Source organism: Lathamus discolor, chromosome 3 (assembly GCF_037157495.1).
Source record: "Lathamus discolor isolate bLatDis1 chromosome 3, bLatDis1.hap1, whole genome shotgun sequence".
Taxonomy (NCBI): Eukaryota; Metazoa; Chordata; class Aves; order Psittaciformes; family Psittacidae; genus Lathamus; species Lathamus discolor.
In genome coordinates this window covers 92132453-92150265 of record NC_088886.1, presented here as the reverse complement: position 1 = coordinate 92150265, position 17813 = coordinate 92132453, and the positions used below count along the sequence as shown (strand labels likewise).

The following is a 17813-nucleotide window of genomic DNA, read 5'->3' as shown; positions in this document are numbered from 1 at the left end:
CTTCTGGCATACTCTAAGTTCTTTCTTTACCCTGACTAACTTGCTGTAGTACATCTTATATAAATTATGCATGAATCTACACTGAAATGCTTGGTTTTCAGGAACTCTGCTGTCCCTAGAAGCTTGACCAGAGGTAGCTGCGAGGTTTCTGATCTTCTTCTGCCATTGCCTCATGACCCAAATGCTAGAGTTCAGCGGCAGTGTTACGCTCACTGCACCTATATATTTCTCTTTAGATTGGAATGCCTGTGCAAGCCTCTCGTAATAATACAAAAAAGATTTGTTAAAATATAACTTTGGATCAGGTGAAAGCGAAAGAAAAATCAGCTAAATATGCATAAAAGAAAGCAAAGCAAAAGGATATAAAGATGTTACATTGTCAAGAGTGTGCTGAGACTCACATCTTTGTTACCTAAGGACAAACTGGTAAAATGCAATCAAGGCATAATTTTAGTCTGCTTACTCCCATTTGTGCACAAACATTATGTAGAATGTATGAATGTAAAATGTTCCATATATTGCGAACAGTGGCAATATTGTTCTCTCATTTTAATATAAAAAATGCATTAAAATAGTAAAATATCGTATTGCTTTTATTTTCTGGATGAGAAGCTTAATACCTAGAAGACTGCAGAGAGAAAACCAGATCATCTCAGGTACTACTGATGAGCTTACAGCTCAGTTCACTGCTATCAGAGATCAGAGTTTTCAGAAATGGCAAATGCCGGGAGCTTTAAATGGGCCGCTTGTTTGTCCCCGTTGAAATTAGGCAGGGGAACTTGGACATTATTTCTGGAACTGAGTTGGGTTAAATTTGGGTTTAGTGTACAGAGTTTAACTAATAACCATCCTTAGCAGTCTGCAGTGTGTACAATAGGTGATTCAGAGACAAAAGTCTTTGCCATCTGTTTTGTATGGTACAGCTGAGGATGCAAAACCCCTTCTTTGTCCAAGTTCTGGACTGTAGTAGCTAATCAATATATCAGTCTTCAGATATTCAGGATCAAGGCCTGAAAACAAAGACATAAACTTCAATATATGGCTGTGCTTCTGACAGACCACTGTGATATCTTTGCTGGAAGATAGTTGTACATATGTTCTCCCTCCATCTTTTCTTTGTTTAAGAGTCTGTCAGACCATCTAATTAATTTGCTTTGTATTTAGTAGTATTATCTTTTGTTTACAATGGCTTTTCTTCACATCCTCTGCAGGGCTAAGATGTCAGGGTGCTATGGATTTACCATGCATTTTTAATGCTGCCATGCTGTGTTTAACTTTCACTTTTCATTAAGCATCAAAACTGTGAGAATTAAAAGCCTGCTTTTGATGTTCCAGTAAAAACCGACAGTCAAATTTGGCATAAAAGCAGCAAAAATTATTTTTTTTAAGTCTAATTTGACACCAAATACCCAAAATAGAGGGTGACAAGTAATTTTAGCATAAATACTGTAAAAAGCAGGTAGAATATGAATATTTGTCATTAGTAAACTTTGAAAAGTTTGGTTTGTGAAGCAATTTAAATTGAGATCAATAGGTTTTTTACTCTGAAACCTGAGAGCTGTGTCTGTAAATTCTTACAACATGGTCTAAAAAGACAAAGACAATTGCAAATTACAACTTCCTGTTGTTGGAAGAGTGCTAAAATGATTTCATAAGCCTTTCCCCTTTTGTAAGTGTGCGTGGCATCAAAAAGTATCTGATTTGATGAAAATGTAGTTAGAAAAAGAAGTTTTCATCGTGTAAATATTTTAGTTTTTCGATCGGCTGTTTCACTTTTAGTCTAGACTTCAGAGTATGTGTGTATGTATATATATGTAAGGAATTCTAACAGACCTTTTACTAATTAAAATCAAAGAGGAAGGAGCTAGGGGAGAGGAGCATGGCAGGATAAGTGACTTGTAAATTGTATGTCCATGAACCTTGCTGAAGTGTTCTTTATCTATAACATGAGCATGTGCCTGTTTTCTGTTCCATACTTATGCTGTTTATAACTGTGTTTTCTCCTTTGGTGTCAGAGCAGACACATTATTAGTGTAGAAATTACATTATGCCACACATGATGTCCCATTTTGAGAAATTCTGAAATTCCAAGGTTTATTGATACACCAAAGAGCGTGAAGAAAGCAATGGCATATTAAATTTGTGATCTTCAGAGTTAACACCATGAGCTGCAGGGGCAGTTCATTTAGAGATGTTCTTTTTCAAGCCTTATCCCAGTTGTTTCAGTTAGCATGATGGGCTGGTCTGGGCTTCTTCGTTGTTTTATGGCAGTATGAGCACTCATGGAAGTGTTTAAGACTAAGCTTGGGTGGCTAATTTTGGACAGTATGCGTGTATCTCAATAAATCTGTATTACCAGTTATGTGATGGTGTTTGTTACTTTCCTCAGTTTTATGATCTCTAGTAAAATACAGTTCAAGCATTTATGCCACGACTCAGAGCTAGTTTACAGCATGTAAAACTCTGATGTCAGTAGTACCATGTGGAGAAAGATGGACATTACTTGGAGGAATATGAAAAGGGTAGGGAGGCATTGCTAGGTTCATGACAGTTTTCCTTTGTTTTGGGAATAAGTCACAACAAATGTCATCTATATACCCAAGTTTTCTGGCAATATTGGATCTGGATCAGGTGGATTGCTTGAAGAGATTTCCTTGAAGACAAGGCAAAGCTAGTTAATTCTAGCTTAAATTGGCTAATGATCTATTTCTTCTTTTATATCCTTCTCAAATGTATATGTGTTAATCAACTTGTCTTATCCACAGGTTTTGGTATTAAAATATATAACTTGTATTTACATTTTCATTGGATATTTATTATTTCTTTCTCCACATTTCCTTTTACCCATGATAAAATGTGTACGTATAATCCAGTACCGTTCATCTTTGTATTTCTTTATTTTGCTGTCTTTGTTGTGTCTGTCTCTAAGAAGCTCATCTCTCTATCTCCTTCATCTCCTATCCTTTGGGTACTGTAAACTCCCTGAAGGTTCAGAGGTAGTATAAATAGCTATTCTTGCCTGAGCTTCAGGTTATTTCAAATGTTACACCCATGTCTTTGTCGCAGTTTCTTGAGCATGCAACTTCTTGGTCTAGTGATAAATAGTGAAAAAATACCTCAGGCCTTTGTCAGCAGCTGTGGCACACTTAAGAGAAGCTAGTGTGGAATGATGAGTTTGGGAAAAAAAAAGTGCCATTTCTTTGTAAATTCATGTTCTTGCATCAATTTGTAAAACTTCTCTTGTAAAATCTCTTAAATTATGTATCATTAGTAAGTACCAAATCTGCTTGTGGTTGCACAGGTGCAATGGGGCTGACATGGTTCTTCATTGATTTAAAATGTTATGCATTAAGGTCTAAAGGTACATATATAATTCATCCTGTGAGGATTGTATCACTGCTCTGTTATATTAGAATTTTGCCATCTACTTAGGAAAACTTACTTTTTTTAGTCCTTGGTTTTTGATCTGGACAGTGTGTCCATTTAGATTCGGAAAATTGGTGAATAGTTGCAGTGAATAGGTGAAGATTGTAATAGCTGACTTGCAAATAAGATTATTTTTTTTTAAATGGAAAGGAATCCGTATGGTCTAGAAAAATAAGCAACTTATTTTCTGATTCAGTTTCCTTTGGTGTGTCAGTTGCATCCAGCTTGTTCCTGTTAACCTTGAGTATCTGAATGAATTGTTCTTGTTTTCTGTCATTGACATTCTAGATGCCTCTTGGGTTTTGATTAATAAATACAGTAGACACAGTTGAGTGTCTTGAGCTTTAAGTTTTAGGGAGCTAATAGTATGTTGCATGTGACATTGATTTGCTGGGATTAATTTCCTGGTTTTTTTTTTTCCAGCTGGACTGATAGTCTCAAAATATGGTATCATCAAATGCAAACTTCTATTAGTGTAACAAATATTAAACTTATTTTGTTGGATTGCAATTTTTAAGTGGCTTGGCTTCCCAGGATATAATATTTTTATGTGAATTCTTGCTCTAGTCAAAGCTCTGGTGATTCCTCATTATCTGAACCATCCCCCCCCCCCCCCAACAACCACTCTCTTTTATGTATACCAATTGAAAATATAATTTTAAAAACTGTTCTGATACTGGCCCTTTAATACCTACATAAGCTTTAGCACCCATTTTAGTGTGGTTTTCTGTTAGGTATTAAGTTCCTTTGTATAGCGGCTGAATATTTCAATGGTACCACATTGTTCATTTTTTTGACTGATACTTTCAAAACTCTGAGTGGCTCTGATGGATTCTTAAAGAACACAGCTCTTCAGATGCTTTATCTAGATGGACTGCAGGATAAATCAAGGCTTTTAGACTTCAGATTTATAAGGACTCAAAGTACTATATTGCACTCTTAAATACTGTATTTACTCCATACAATGCGTAAATAAATTTTGCTCAATAGAGATGGAATAGAACTAGCAAGGACAGGGCATGGAAGAGCTGAATAAGTGGCAAGGCTGTTGTTGCTCTTATTTACTCTTAGAGTTTGATGGTTTATGCCTTCCCCATTCTTACCAGCTTAAACCCTATATTGCTGACTCAAAAGTAATAAATCATTGTGTTTTTTTTTCAGAGCAGGTATTTCAAGCCTAGCTAGGGTTCGGTGGTGGAGTTTTTTTTGTTTATTTAATAATTTCTTTTTTGCATGTAGTGCTTTTAAAGCTCCCGTATCATAAAGGTTAAATTTGGAGAAAACATGGATTCAGTGTAGTCTATATATGATGTGATAGCTCTCCTCTTCATTCACATAGCTCTTGAATTGATTGTTGCTTCATGGGACCATCATGGTGCTAAAAACTCTGTCCTTAAGTCAGAGAAAAAAAAAAATCAATTCCTGAAATTAAAAGGGGCTTGAAAATAAAGTGCATCTATAGTTGCCAACATACTTTAGCTGAGTGTTTTTGATGACTTTGGAAAACCAGTCTAGCATGGTGGTGCCAGTGTTCACTAGGTTGTCGTCAGTGTGATTCTGGTCCTAACCCATTGAGAGTTACTCATGTGCTTCACAGTATTCACCCCAAAGATACCTCCTTTAAGTCAGTATGAAATTATACATAAAATTAAATTGATTTATGAATTTTTGTGACTTCATTAATGAGAAGTAGAGGAAGCTACCCAATATAAAACCAACCATGTAGCATTGCAGTCCTGCTGCTAGGGAGAGGGTCACCATAGCACTGCATCTACCTACTATGTAGTGCAAAATATATAGACGTTTAGTAAACTATGTGTATAGGAGCAAAACTGTCTTAAAAACCCAGTACTTTTAGTCTTACTTTTCTGTTGAAGGGCCATGCAGAGACCAAGTTCCAGATACACATTTTGCTGACTTTATTGTTGCACAAGAAACACATTCCTGCAGTTTAAGATGCTCTTTAAAAAACTGTCTCCATGTCTGTCATGTGAACAGTAAAATTACCTGTCTTCTCTACCATGTATTTTGTTTGATATTCAATACAGTAAAACCCCCAAACTTCTTGTTCCAAGATTCAGAAAGCTGTCTTAAGATGCAGAGCTATTTAAACATCTCTTACTGCCTCAAGGTAAAACTCATGTTCTTTTGGATTACTCCAGCATATGGGTAAATCAAAGTTTGAGGTCTTCTGTTGGCACAGAATAAGAACATATGCTATTCTTATAAACTTCACATACTTACTGGTTGTGGCTTTTATTTCCTACCATGTATATTTTTACATGTTTTTCTCCTAAAAGGAAAGTGGACACAATGTTTAAAAGCTAGCCTTTGGACTGTTATGCTAATTGCTTAGAGGCTTTTGACACCTCCAATTATGATGTTAAAGTTTCAGTATTTATAACAGGTGGTCCATGCTCTGACTCCTTTGTTGGTCAATATTTTTATCTCCCTGGCAGATATCCCTGCTCTCATTTTCTTGAGTTTTTGGTTCCAGAAAAAAGAAGTATAAATGTAAATCTCTAATTAGCAACAGAAAGATAATGAACTACTATTTCTGTTGCTTTCTTGTAACATCTTTGTAATATAGTATGTACATTAGTATGAGTAATTATTACAAGTATTTCTCTTTATATAGATCCTAAAATATGGAGGAGTGTGTAAAAGGAAGAAATTAAGAGTTAAGAAGGACTAATATTACTACATTTGAAGTTTTCTGGGAGTAAGATAAGGGAGGAATTTTCCCTGAGCATTTTAAAGGCTTCTCTTTTAGAATTAGTGGAAAATTTGTTTTTTTTTGGTTGTTTTTTTTTTTTTTTAATATTATTTAAATCTTCAGAGTGGTACAGAAATAAATTTTTTGTGTTAATTATTTTTAATAGTTATACAGGATGATTTCTGTAAAAGTAATCCTAAGTCTGCTAAATAAACAATACAGAAAAAATTACAGTGTGAATTAGTGTATGGAGATACATAGTGTAAAGGTGATGGTGTAACAGTGATAGAACTCAGTGTTTTTCTTTAAGTTCTAATTTAAAGTCAAATTGAATGACCATTTATAGGCATCTTGCATATTTGATAATTTCTAGCTTCAGATTTACAAAAGTTGTATCTTGTGACATTAAGGAATTAAGTCTTTAAATGTGAACTCCTTTAAGTTACATTAACATGGTGCTTTCTGAAATCAGTCCTTTGTTCTTGCCATATGTAAATTCTAATCCTGACTTATTTTTGTCTACTTGGTTAGTTTAACATGCTTGTCATGTCTGCTTTTTTTACCATTCTCCGTTTATTTCACTGTACTGCTGAACAAAAGCCGTAATTTCTGTTCCTGCTTTGATCTGTCTTTGTCCTGAATCAGAAATTGGACTATTTGCATTTTTAAGATTGATACATTTAAAAAGAAGATTCCTAGCAATACATTTGAAAGCATTTTGTTCCTGTACTTCTTAATCAAAGTGAAATATCTCTGGCTATGCTACCAAGACAGCACAAGTCTGAAAACTGTTTTGTGTTATGGGAGATTTGCGTAGTGGAAAATGAGATGTTGATTTTCATGAAAACCAACCTTTTCCTTGAGCAAGTGTTACAACTGGGAATTCATGACCAGCTTAGACAAAGATACTGTAGTGGTCAGCTGTGACAGAAGCTGGATAGTTAAGTAATTTGGCAGTGGCTGAGATCCTCTTGCAGGTTTCTGGTCCTGTTTAGACTGGATCCAGTGAAGTGCTCTGTTTCCTGTTTGTGGCTGAGGACATGCTTGGACTGCAGGCATGTGTTTACAGTGGTGTAAGGGGACACACCATGGCTTTTTGAATCGCCCAGACAACATGCCTAGCTGAGGACTTTCTGACTGTCTTTATCTTCAAGTATCGTGAACATATGGTCTTAGTTACTGTGCAAGTTTAGGTTGATTTTCACCAGAACCAATGTTTTCACATCATCATTTCTCAGTCATATGAGAGACTTTATTTGCTATGGAAACAAATATATGCTGGGCACGAGATGCTGACTCTGGGCCAGTTGGACTCTGTGGTTATTCCTGGGTATGTGTTAGGGCAGTAAGAGATACTTGGCTCACATATTTAGTACTTTTTCCTGTACTTTGTTGTGGTGTTCAGAGCTGTGCACGGTTCTTGCCATGCCAGGGAGGGAGGAAGAGTGCAGGCAAGCAGGGAATGGCCCACCTGTGGGGTTTGTGTGCCCTTAGTGTGTGGATGGTGGCCTGTGGCTGTGGACAGGGGCAATGTTGGCATGAAGTAAAAATGTGCTTTGTGTGAAGTATACTTGTTGCTTAATCCTGCTTTTCTTTTTGAGCTTTTGCTGGGAGAATTTATTGGTCAAAAGGCTTTACCATTTGCTTATGAGATTGAGGCATGTTTAACCATTTCTCATCTTGAGATATTTTTATAACTTCTACAAAATACTAAAGCCTCACCGGAATTTTTTGAAAGTGTATTTGCCGAAACATTTGGTTTACACATGACAGTAATCCCATTGTTCAATACTGAGTTTTTAAATCATCTTGATTTCCAATACATCTGTTTTTATAGCAGCCCATTTTTATTCTGGGTTTTGTAGCTGTTGTTATAAATAGGGCATTATTATGCACGAGTGAATTTATGAAAATTAAGAGTCCTGTTTTATTCAGTAAGGAGTATTCTTGTAGAAGGATATTACCCCAAATTGGCAGCTCCTGAAATTGCTAAGAAACCCGTATGAATAGCGGGACTTTCATAAAATGTAATATATTAAAAATCACGACCTTTAATTGGCATAGAAAGCTTGTCTTCCAATATATTAAAGAGTATCTCTTGCATTTTTAAAATGACATTCTCCCATTTCTAACTGCACATGATGAATGTTCTGTATTTTGAGAATGTGCTGTTCTCAGTAAGTATTTAATTAAAATGCCATGTTTGGATGCTTCATATACATATGATATGAAATGTGTGTAGGTCTTTAACAACTATTTCATTGGATGTTGCTTTATTTATAGAAGTAATTGTTAGTAGTCTGTAATAATGGTACTTCTTTTAGCAGGTCAGATTGTTTCCCCACAGTCTGCTCCAGCCTGTATTGAAAACAAAAACGATGTGAGCAGAGAAAACAGCACTGTTGACTTTAGCAAGGTGAGTGTTCGCTGACAGTGAAAAGAGCTTTCTGACTACCAAAGAGATCTTTTAAATTAAATCACATGAATCCATGTGAATCAGCAAATGCTATGAAGTGCAGATTTCACTTCAGCATTAGTTTTGTGTTCACGGCAACACAGTTGTATACAACAAAAAAGAATTTTTCGTTTTCTTGATAAATTACTGGTAACAGGAAATCACAGTTTAGAAGTGTTGATAAATTTATTGCATGACAATATCATAGGTGTGCAATTTGTAGGGGGAATTTTTACAAGTTAACAGAATTACCTAAGCAGGAAGGTAATTTGGAATTCTTTTAATTCAGATTTACCTCTCAAATTTTTACTTTTTTAGAAGTAACGCGTGAATGCAAACTATGCTTTTTATAACCTGAACTCGTGGATTCCAGATGTCTCAAACAGAATGTGTTTCTGTAAACCTATAAGTTAATTCTTCTGGCAAGCCAAGATATTTCAGTACGCTTCACAAAAGATGTTAACTGTGCAGTAGTGGAGATTGCAATGACAGTTCAATGTTAGATAGCAAAGAAAAGCAAACAGCTTCTCAGCTTTAATGTAGAGGAGAATCCTAATTTGTTTAGGAAGTCTCTATGTACCTAAAACAAACTGTCACATTAGATACAGATGACAGACCTGACAGGGATAGTTGACTTCAGCTGACACGTTAATACAACAAAGGTTGAGGAAGTGAAGAAAGGTGATTTAAACCAAAATTCTGAAGAACAGCACTTTGAGTCTGTTGAATCTTAATGTTAGTGCAATTGTGCTAAAAGTAGAGTTATGTGATTGCTCCATCTGGTGCCAGACTTATTTCCTAGCAGCAGTAGCTATTTGCACCATTTGAATTCTTGACTGAACATGCCAGACTAGGAATGGTATATGGCTAAAATAAAGATGAGAAACAGATCTTTTTGTCAAAGACAGAAGAAAGGAAACTGGCTGGGGATGGTATTATGGACCACATTTCTACAGAGGTAGCAGGGAGATCTATAAACAGCAACAAGTTGTTAAAAATTTAATGCTAATACTTTAAAATTATTTAAAACTAAGATTATAATGCTTTAAAAAGTAAAGTATGGTTTTGTTTTCCTGATGTTTATATTTAAAGTGTTAAATAAAGCTAACTGTTTTGGCAAGATTTCTAATATCAAGATAGAAAATTTTGTAAAGGATATAAATAAAGCTGTCTGTTCAAAATTAAGCTGTGCAGAGGTGAGGCTCATAACAACCCAAAGGGAACAACATGGCTTTCAGTAGTGCTTTTCTTGCACGTTTCCCCAGTTGCTTTCAGTGTTGTGGGATCAAAATCCCAGTCTGTTATCTAGCTGTATGATGTTTGTATCAAGCAGGATTGGAATCTGCATCCTTTGAGCCTTCACTCACTATTTTAGTAGTACTGCAGCTTTTCTGACCAAAAGAACTCTTCCTATTTAAATTGGCCTGAGAAGAGATCAACATGTAATTTTTTGACTAGCTTTGGCACTGTTGGATACCCACAAGGATGTGAGGAATATGAAAGGAACAACTTTTGTTTGCAGGAATGAAATAGCAGTAAAGGATTGTAATCTAAATATCTTTTTTTACTGCCTTTAAATAGATCCATTTATCCTTTTGAAGATGCATAAGTACCATTTCCCCTTGAAATGTGCTATTGCAATAGCTCCCAATGGTTATAATTGGAATTATATGCACAGATTGAGAGGAAAGTAGAGCGGTACACTAATTTTCTCTTGGGTATTGTGATTTCTTGCTCTAATTTTGTTCCACATATTAATTTCATTTATCTTCTGCAAAAAAGCACCTTTGACTACCTCACATATTCTCTCCTTGCTAATCTGTCTCCCTTGGGCTACTTCAAATATTCCAAATTTTGGAGTGGATTCAAAAAGCTGACTTAATCTGAATACAGCACTGAGACTGTTGATTATATTGGCATCTATTTATGAATAATGTAAGCCATGGCACTAAATGCTGTCTTGAATGTTACTTCAGCAGCACAGAGAGGGAGACATAGTTTCTGGTGTTTGAACTTGTAAATGTGTCACTCCTCTCCCTCTTGGGTCACCACTAGGACTTTGTATTTTGGGGGCAATAAGGAGATGATCTGTCACAGCACCACTTGATCCTGTGTGTGAGCAAGATAGGGATGGCAGTTTAACAACTGCATCTGGCTGATCTCTGCCTCTTATGCCAGAGTCTGAAGGGAACTCTACTTGTCCTTAAATACAAAATGTATGAAGAGTCCGTAGTCGCGTCCCTTCTCATGGCAACATTCATATGCTCCACATGGAAACATTATTTCTGAATTAAACCCTGATCCCATACTGACAGTTTGCTCTTTCAGACACCATGTGAAATAATTGACTTGCTTTGAATAGTGGTTGGCTTTGCTTGTAAATGAATCTGGTCAGTATGTGTCACGGCTTTCCTAAGAATTGATGTTGGGTATTTTCTCTTTGTCTTCATGTCAATTTATGTTTAGTTCTGGGGAAGGGCTCCACCACCATTTTCAGTCCTTGAGTTGCCCTGGAGTGGAATGGCCTCCACATCAGTTGTTTAGATCCATGTTTATTTGGAGCTTACTGGGACTATTTAGTACCAGGTCATGAAATGTGGCTCATGTTAGGGTGCAGATGAAGATCTACATGAGGTCTCTACAGCTTAAGGCTTCTTGTGATAAGAGATGTATAATGGATAAGTCAGATGAAGCCTTTGAAAGATGCAGATTCTGCCTTTGCCCTGAATTCACTCCAGGGCCACCTCTGCTGTTGTTGTGTAGTGGAAGTAACACCTGGAGTTCGGGTGTATTTGCCCAGTTTGATGCTACTCTGCCAGCTACTTTCCTTTTAAATGGGGCTTCCTTTACTACCTAGAAGATTGTGGAATCTTGAGATGATAACTAGTACAGGAAACTGTAACTGGAAATACTTTCTGGTAGACAGGAGACTGAATGTTTCCTTCAGATCTGAATCTTGATTGTGTGATCTGTGTGTTAGTGGGACCTTAAGGTGACAACTGTAACATGTTGTACATAAGACATTAGTTATTAAGTGTTAAATCTGTACACAAGGTAAAATCTGTACCGAATGCACATTGCTATAGACCTGAAAGACTGCTTCCTTTCTCTCAACTATAAATGATCTATGACACCAAAATTAGGTGCAGAGTGAATCTGTGTTGATTTTGTATTTAACCCTGAAGACTTATTTTGTGATTTCAGTGAGAAATAGTATTTACCTCACTGATACTTTACCTGGAAAAAGTACTTGATTTCCAGCCTTCCAGGCTGATTTGTTGCTTGTTTAGCTTTATGAGGCGTTTGGTCATGGTTCTAGGTTAGTTTTGGATAGCATTAGCCATCTCTCTGTGATTTCAGAAAAATAAGATTTCATTACACAGGCAACTGTGTTATATCTGAATTCTGATTTAGTGCCAGAGCCATTTGCAAGAAAACAATTTTCTAAATATTACCAAAAACTATGCAAACTAGTACTGACAGATGGCTGTAAGATAGACATTAAAATGGTCCACTTTAACAGTTTATATTGGATTTGGTTGCTGTTGTTGTGTTTAGATTAATAAAAGGAAAGCAAACGACAAAATTCATGCATTTTGAAATGTAGACAATACTGGTGCATAATGAAATCAAACATACATTATATATGCTATTACTGCATGTTGAACTTTGTTACAGAGCAATACTAATACTAATACTAGGACTAATACTAAGGAAATAGATACAAATGAACACATTCCTAGGCAAATACTTCGAGTTTATATACCATGTCATGGTGAAGCTCTTTGTCTTTTCCCGATTTTCTGCTGTCCCCATGAAAGTCAACATCACTGACTTAAATCTCCAAAGCTTTTATTCTGCTTTGTTCTTTCAATTTACTCCTCAGACAGTCATGGTCACAGCTCATTTTCTGTTACTTTCAGCAGAAGGGCAACCATCTTTCATTAAATCCCAAACCAAAAATTCATCTCAGTCAGAGTAGTAGAAGGAAAATTACATGTAGTGGAACCTGGTTTTCTTCTCACTGAGATTACAGTATGGCAACTGTGAAGTATGAATTCATGATTTCCAGAATTTTTAGTTATAGAAAAATAAGGTGTCTTCATTTCTTCTACTGTTATGACTTAGTGATTCTGTTATGAATTTCTGATGCTGATGTGGTTATTGATAAAAAGTACTATGAGGAAATTGGTATGGTATGCCTAACAAGGTTTCAAATGTGATTTTTTTGTCTTTATAAATTAATTCTGCAATATTTAAACTATGTTTCCAAGAAAAAAATAGTCAAAGAATGAAAGACCAGTTGCTTGGTTTTGAGACACATTTTTACTTAAAAAAAATATTCAACAGACAAGAATAGTAGAAACTGTATAATTGAAATGTCTAAGATCATAGTGCAGTGACCAGAGATTCTCTATCAACAAATAGTGGAAAAAATACCTGTGAATAGCGTTTGGGTTATAATTTAATATACTTTTCCCAGGTTGACCTACACTTTATGAAAAAGATACCACCTGGAGCTGAAGCGTCAAACATCTTAGTTGGTGAACTAGAGTTCCTGGACCGCGCGGTTGTTGCTTTTGTTAGGTTATCCCCTGCAGTGCTGCTTACAGGACTAGCAGAAGTTCCGATTCCAACAAGGTACAGTTGGTTTTATTTCTCTTCACGTTTTTCTCGGTTTGTGGAGGCAGGGTGACATGACCTTCAGCTTTTGTCAGTTACTGAGTTGCGAATTCAGTTCTGTCTTTAACAAAGATGTTTATTAGACACATCTCTCCACTCATCCTTTAAATGATTTATAGGAATATTCAGAAACATGCCATTTGTGTCTGCAGATAATAGTTTTTCCACAGAAGTAGAAATGATTGCTTGCTAGGTTGCAGCACACAGTTTATGCTATACAAATTGGTAATACTGCAGATGAAATACTAAGGTGAAATATTCAGCTTCTTAGAATACTTCATTTGAAACTGAAACTGCTTGTGTGATGCTGCATAATTATAGCCAGAAGAAAGAAAAATGAAGAGGAAATAGAGTAAAGGGAAAAAAGAAACTGTGATTTGATTGACTAGGGAAGAATGAATGAATGAAGAGCATGCTGTAAATGTCATACTTGTCTGAAAGTTACTTTGTAGATACTTGCATGTAGTGAATGTGACTTTTAACCATAAATTTTTAGTAGATTAGTTTGTTCTAAGTTGAAACTTTTTCCTGATGAAGTACTTCAGTTGTGAGAACACATTATGAACAATTAAAAAAAAAAAAAAAAAAAAAGAAAGTCTAAAATAAACTTTGTAGTCAAGTAGAAAGCATTTAAATAGGCCTTCAGGTATATTGTTTCCTGCTAGGGTTGATTCAGATCAAAACTCCAAAGTGATTCACCCATATCTGAGTTCACTGACCTAACTATTATTGCAGTCTTTCACTTTTTTCTGTATTTGTGCATATGTTTATGCATATATTCTGTCTTTTGTTCACCTTCCCTCTTTTAATGTCTATAGAACTAGGATTCTAACAGAAGATGGTGGTGTCTTCCAGTTGTTAGAGATGCTCAGGAAAGGAGTGTTACGCTATAAAATGCAAGGCTGAGACTCAGATCCTTACTCCTAGTCAGATAAACAGTATAGGATTTTCTTTTACCTTTTAGTTACATTCTAGTTACTTTGTATATGACTTTGTGTTTTCTGACTTTCGCGTGTGTGTAAGGAGCATTGGGGGACTGAGCTTTTTTCGGAAGCCTTTCCTTGTAATCTCACCCAATTTCCCACAAAGAAAACCCCAAAAAAACCTACCAAAAGAAAACAAAATTTTCTTGATTCTTGTGTAAAAGAAAATGAAATAATTAAAATTCAGGATAATTAGGAATTTATGCAAAAGTGCTTACTTTTAAAAAAGTTAATGTTAGTCAAAAAACTGTCTTTTGCATTTTAGCACAACTGAGAACTTCAATTATTTCATGTGGACCTATCCTCTGCATTTTATAGAACCTTGCTAGCCCCAGGCCTAGAGTAGATGCTATCCAGAGCCCTAATGGGAGTAAGAATGATTTAAAAATTCTTTTTATTCAGGGTAATTTAACTTCCCCAATATTGCACTAAAATACCCCTATCAGAAAATAGTTGATTCTATTGAGTTAATAGAATTAAATAAATGAATGTGTTCTGTACATAGACTATAATTGCATATATTTATTATGTAAGATGTAGTTTGTTATGTAAGGAGGCTTTGATAGTCTCACTGAAGTCTGACTGTGAAGCTTATGGTATATTTTTGGAAGTTATTTTCATATTTTTTTCTAACCAGAGCTTCATGTTTAAATGCATGTGTGAGGATCTTGAAGGAGATTATATATAATATTTCTCTTAGAGGTTCTTCTAGTCCAGTTTAAGTTTTTCTGCAGTGTATATAATTACTTTCAACCATCTATCCTTTGAAATATTCAAATTTACCTTTTATTTCCAGATTTTTGTTTATTCTTCTTGGACCACTGGGTAAAGGACAACAATACCATGAGATTGGAAGATCAATTGCCACACTAATGACAGATGAGGTATTTTTATTCATGGCTTGGTTTTAGTCATTTTGTACTAGCTGATGAGGTTTAATATGGAATCTCCAGTGTGGAATTGTCCAAATGAAATGTAGCTAATCATTCTAATGAGGCGCAAAATAGCATTCTAGTTCATTTCATGATTCTGTAACAGCCCAGATTATGCTGCCATAAGGAGATAACAAAAAGAGAAGCAATGTTCATAAGCAAAATTATCCTTAAAGAGAAGATTCCATTTTACACAGTTACTTTCTTGTTGAATTAATTGTGTTTAAACTGTAGAGCCTCTATAACATTTAGCACCCATAAGGATGTTTTTCCATAGCAGCTGGAACTTCTATGAAAGCTATTTACTACAAACTCTAGTCAGTTGAAGCCGAGATTGTTTGGTAGGAGCTGTATGAAGTGCTTTCTGTTTCAGAGAAAAGGGGCCATTATGAAAAAGGTTATGAGAGTATTCTTTCTCCATCTCTTTTCCTCCCGCATAACTGTTTCCCGTTTTTCACAGGTGTTCCATGATGTTGCTTACAAAGCAAAAGACCGCAATGACTTGGTGTCTGGAATTGATGAGTTTCTTGATCAGGTTACTGTTCTCCCTCCTGGAGAGTGGGACCCAACAATTCGAATAGAACCACCTAAAAACGTTCCCTCTCAGGTTTGTACACTGTAAAATTCAGACACTTTTAAATGCTGTGATGAATTTTTGCTAGGTAGAATTAAGTCTCATGAGTTACCATTTAGCAGAGTCACTATATAGACATTTTGTGTGCTCTTTTGTTTAATTTGCTTTAAAAGAACTCCTGTCTTGCAAGCATATGGTATAGGAATGACATTTTGTGTAGATCAATACTAATTTGCTCCTGAATGAAGATAGATAGTTGTATCTAAAGATTCAAGGGTAATTGGTCATAAGGATCTTTGACTATGTTGATCAGACATTTGCTTTTCTTCTAAGCTTATTGCAAGAATTGATCAAAGCTGCCTGGCTTGCTACTCTTTACAATGTTTTCTGATACAAAATTTTCTGCGATCAATTCTTAAATTTCTTAGACCATAATTCCTTCTGTTCTGGTTAAAGAACTTCTCTTAGAATAAAATTTGCATGTTGAGTCTTTCAACTCTCAAAGCTTGTTTCCTTTGCTAAAATTATGTTTTGGTTGCTAAGACCCATGCAAAATATCTTTTCCTTCTGGTAGGAGAAGCGCAAGATCCCAGGCGTGCCAAATGGAACAGCAGCCCATGGGGAAGCAGAGCAACCTGGAGGACACTCTGGACCAGAACTGCAACGCACTGGAAAGTTAGTGAAAGCATATGCAAGAGTTTAGGCGTTTTAAGTGATGCACTTCAAATGAATTATAATGGTCTGGTTCTCGCTCAAATGACTGGCTTGTCTTATGATTTTTATTTGGGTGTTTTTTCCTGATTCGTGTTACCACATGGTTGAAAAGGACAGTACATGCTAATTTGCAGAGACAGGGAGAGGACAAAAGGATTTGAGTTTTCACATTGTATTTATTGCAGGTTGCTTTCTCTATTATTTATAAAGGTCAGACCTCTCTTAAACCTGATTAATATTTCTTACTGTTGCACAGCACAAAGGAAAAGTTGGGAATAGTCTTGTGCCATGTGTTACGAGTGCTTACAATTATTTTGTAGTTGAAGTTTCTGGGTTGTGCTGCTCTAGCATTAGTTTTTTATCTCAGTAAGCCATACGTCCTGGTACATTAGGCTATGATTACCACGGTGGCTGCAATACACACGCATCAGAAGCAAGAACTTGCCCCAAGGAATACTTAAGTTCTCTCATCTAATATCTTGTGGTGTACGTGCATCAGCTGTTAGTGGGGACCATAGTGCAGTCTAGTTGTGCTATAGGCTTTTCTTTTACCTTGTTGCCAATTCCTGCCTGCATAAGGCTAAAGATTCAGCTGCAGTTTTGGTCTACACAGTGAGGCAAAGGAGATGATGGCCTATAAGCTGTTCTCTCACCAATAAACCTGGTAATTGATGGCTTGAAGGATTGTTCTGATATTTAGGGAGATGGTAGCACTTTATCTTCCTCTTTAACCCAGCAACATCTGATACTTTGGGTGCCTGTGAGAAAAAGAGCATTGTGGGGATGTTTACTTTAACTATATTGTAAGGGAGCATCTGTTCCTAAATATGTGATTATATTTAGCATAGTGTAAATGACAAAAGATGTCAGTTCTTGTCCTTGGAAAATTGTGGCCTACATTCAATTCTATCATCAAGTGTATTGAGGAACAGGTTCTTAAATAACGTGAAACTCTGTATGTAAACGTGTATGCAAACGGACACTATGGTGGCTGATTAAACAAATGGAAAGAATTATTCCACATAATAAATAAGGTTTTGTGTGTGGGAGCTAACAACTATTCAGAAGCTTTGCATCTGGATGATCAGATGAAGATTTTATGAGAGAAACAAGCAAATCAGTTTGTTTTAAAAACGCCATTTCCTGATTAAAGTTATCAAGACAGGGTTCCCAGAAGCTTTTTTCTGGGAAGATGAATTGTAAGAGTATGTATCATTTGATCAAGGAACAATAACTTCTCTTCAGTATATTTAAAGCAATATTGTGGAAGACAGTTTGAGAAGCCCTTTTCATTAATTTGACTTCTAATTTTTTTTTTTTTTTTTTTTTT

At 35.8% G+C, this 17813-nt stretch overlaps 1 protein-coding gene across 8 annotated transcripts in view; it reads left to right on the top strand.

Moving 5' to 3' along the window:
- Positions 1-17813, top strand: part of SLC4A10 (solute carrier family 4 member 10) — a 163758-nt gene that overhangs the window by 109671 nt on the left and 36274 nt on the right. For 7 of the 8 annotated variants that reach the window (XR_010610725.1, XR_010610726.1, XM_065670576.1 and 4 more), the window contains 5 exons: positions 8467-8558; positions 13081-13238; positions 15060-15147; positions 15656-15802; positions 16344-16444. Coding sequence is in view for 6 of the 8 variants with exons in the window: in XM_065670576.1 (XP_065526648.1) it covers positions 8467-8558; positions 13081-13238; positions 15060-15147; positions 15656-15802; positions 16344-16444 (586 nt within the window). In the remaining 2 variants the exon portion in view is untranslated. The remainder of the gene's footprint in view (positions 1-8466; positions 8559-13080; positions 13239-15059; positions 15148-15655; positions 15803-16343; positions 16445-17813) is intronic. The other variant, XM_065670574.1, reaches the window with a different exon arrangement.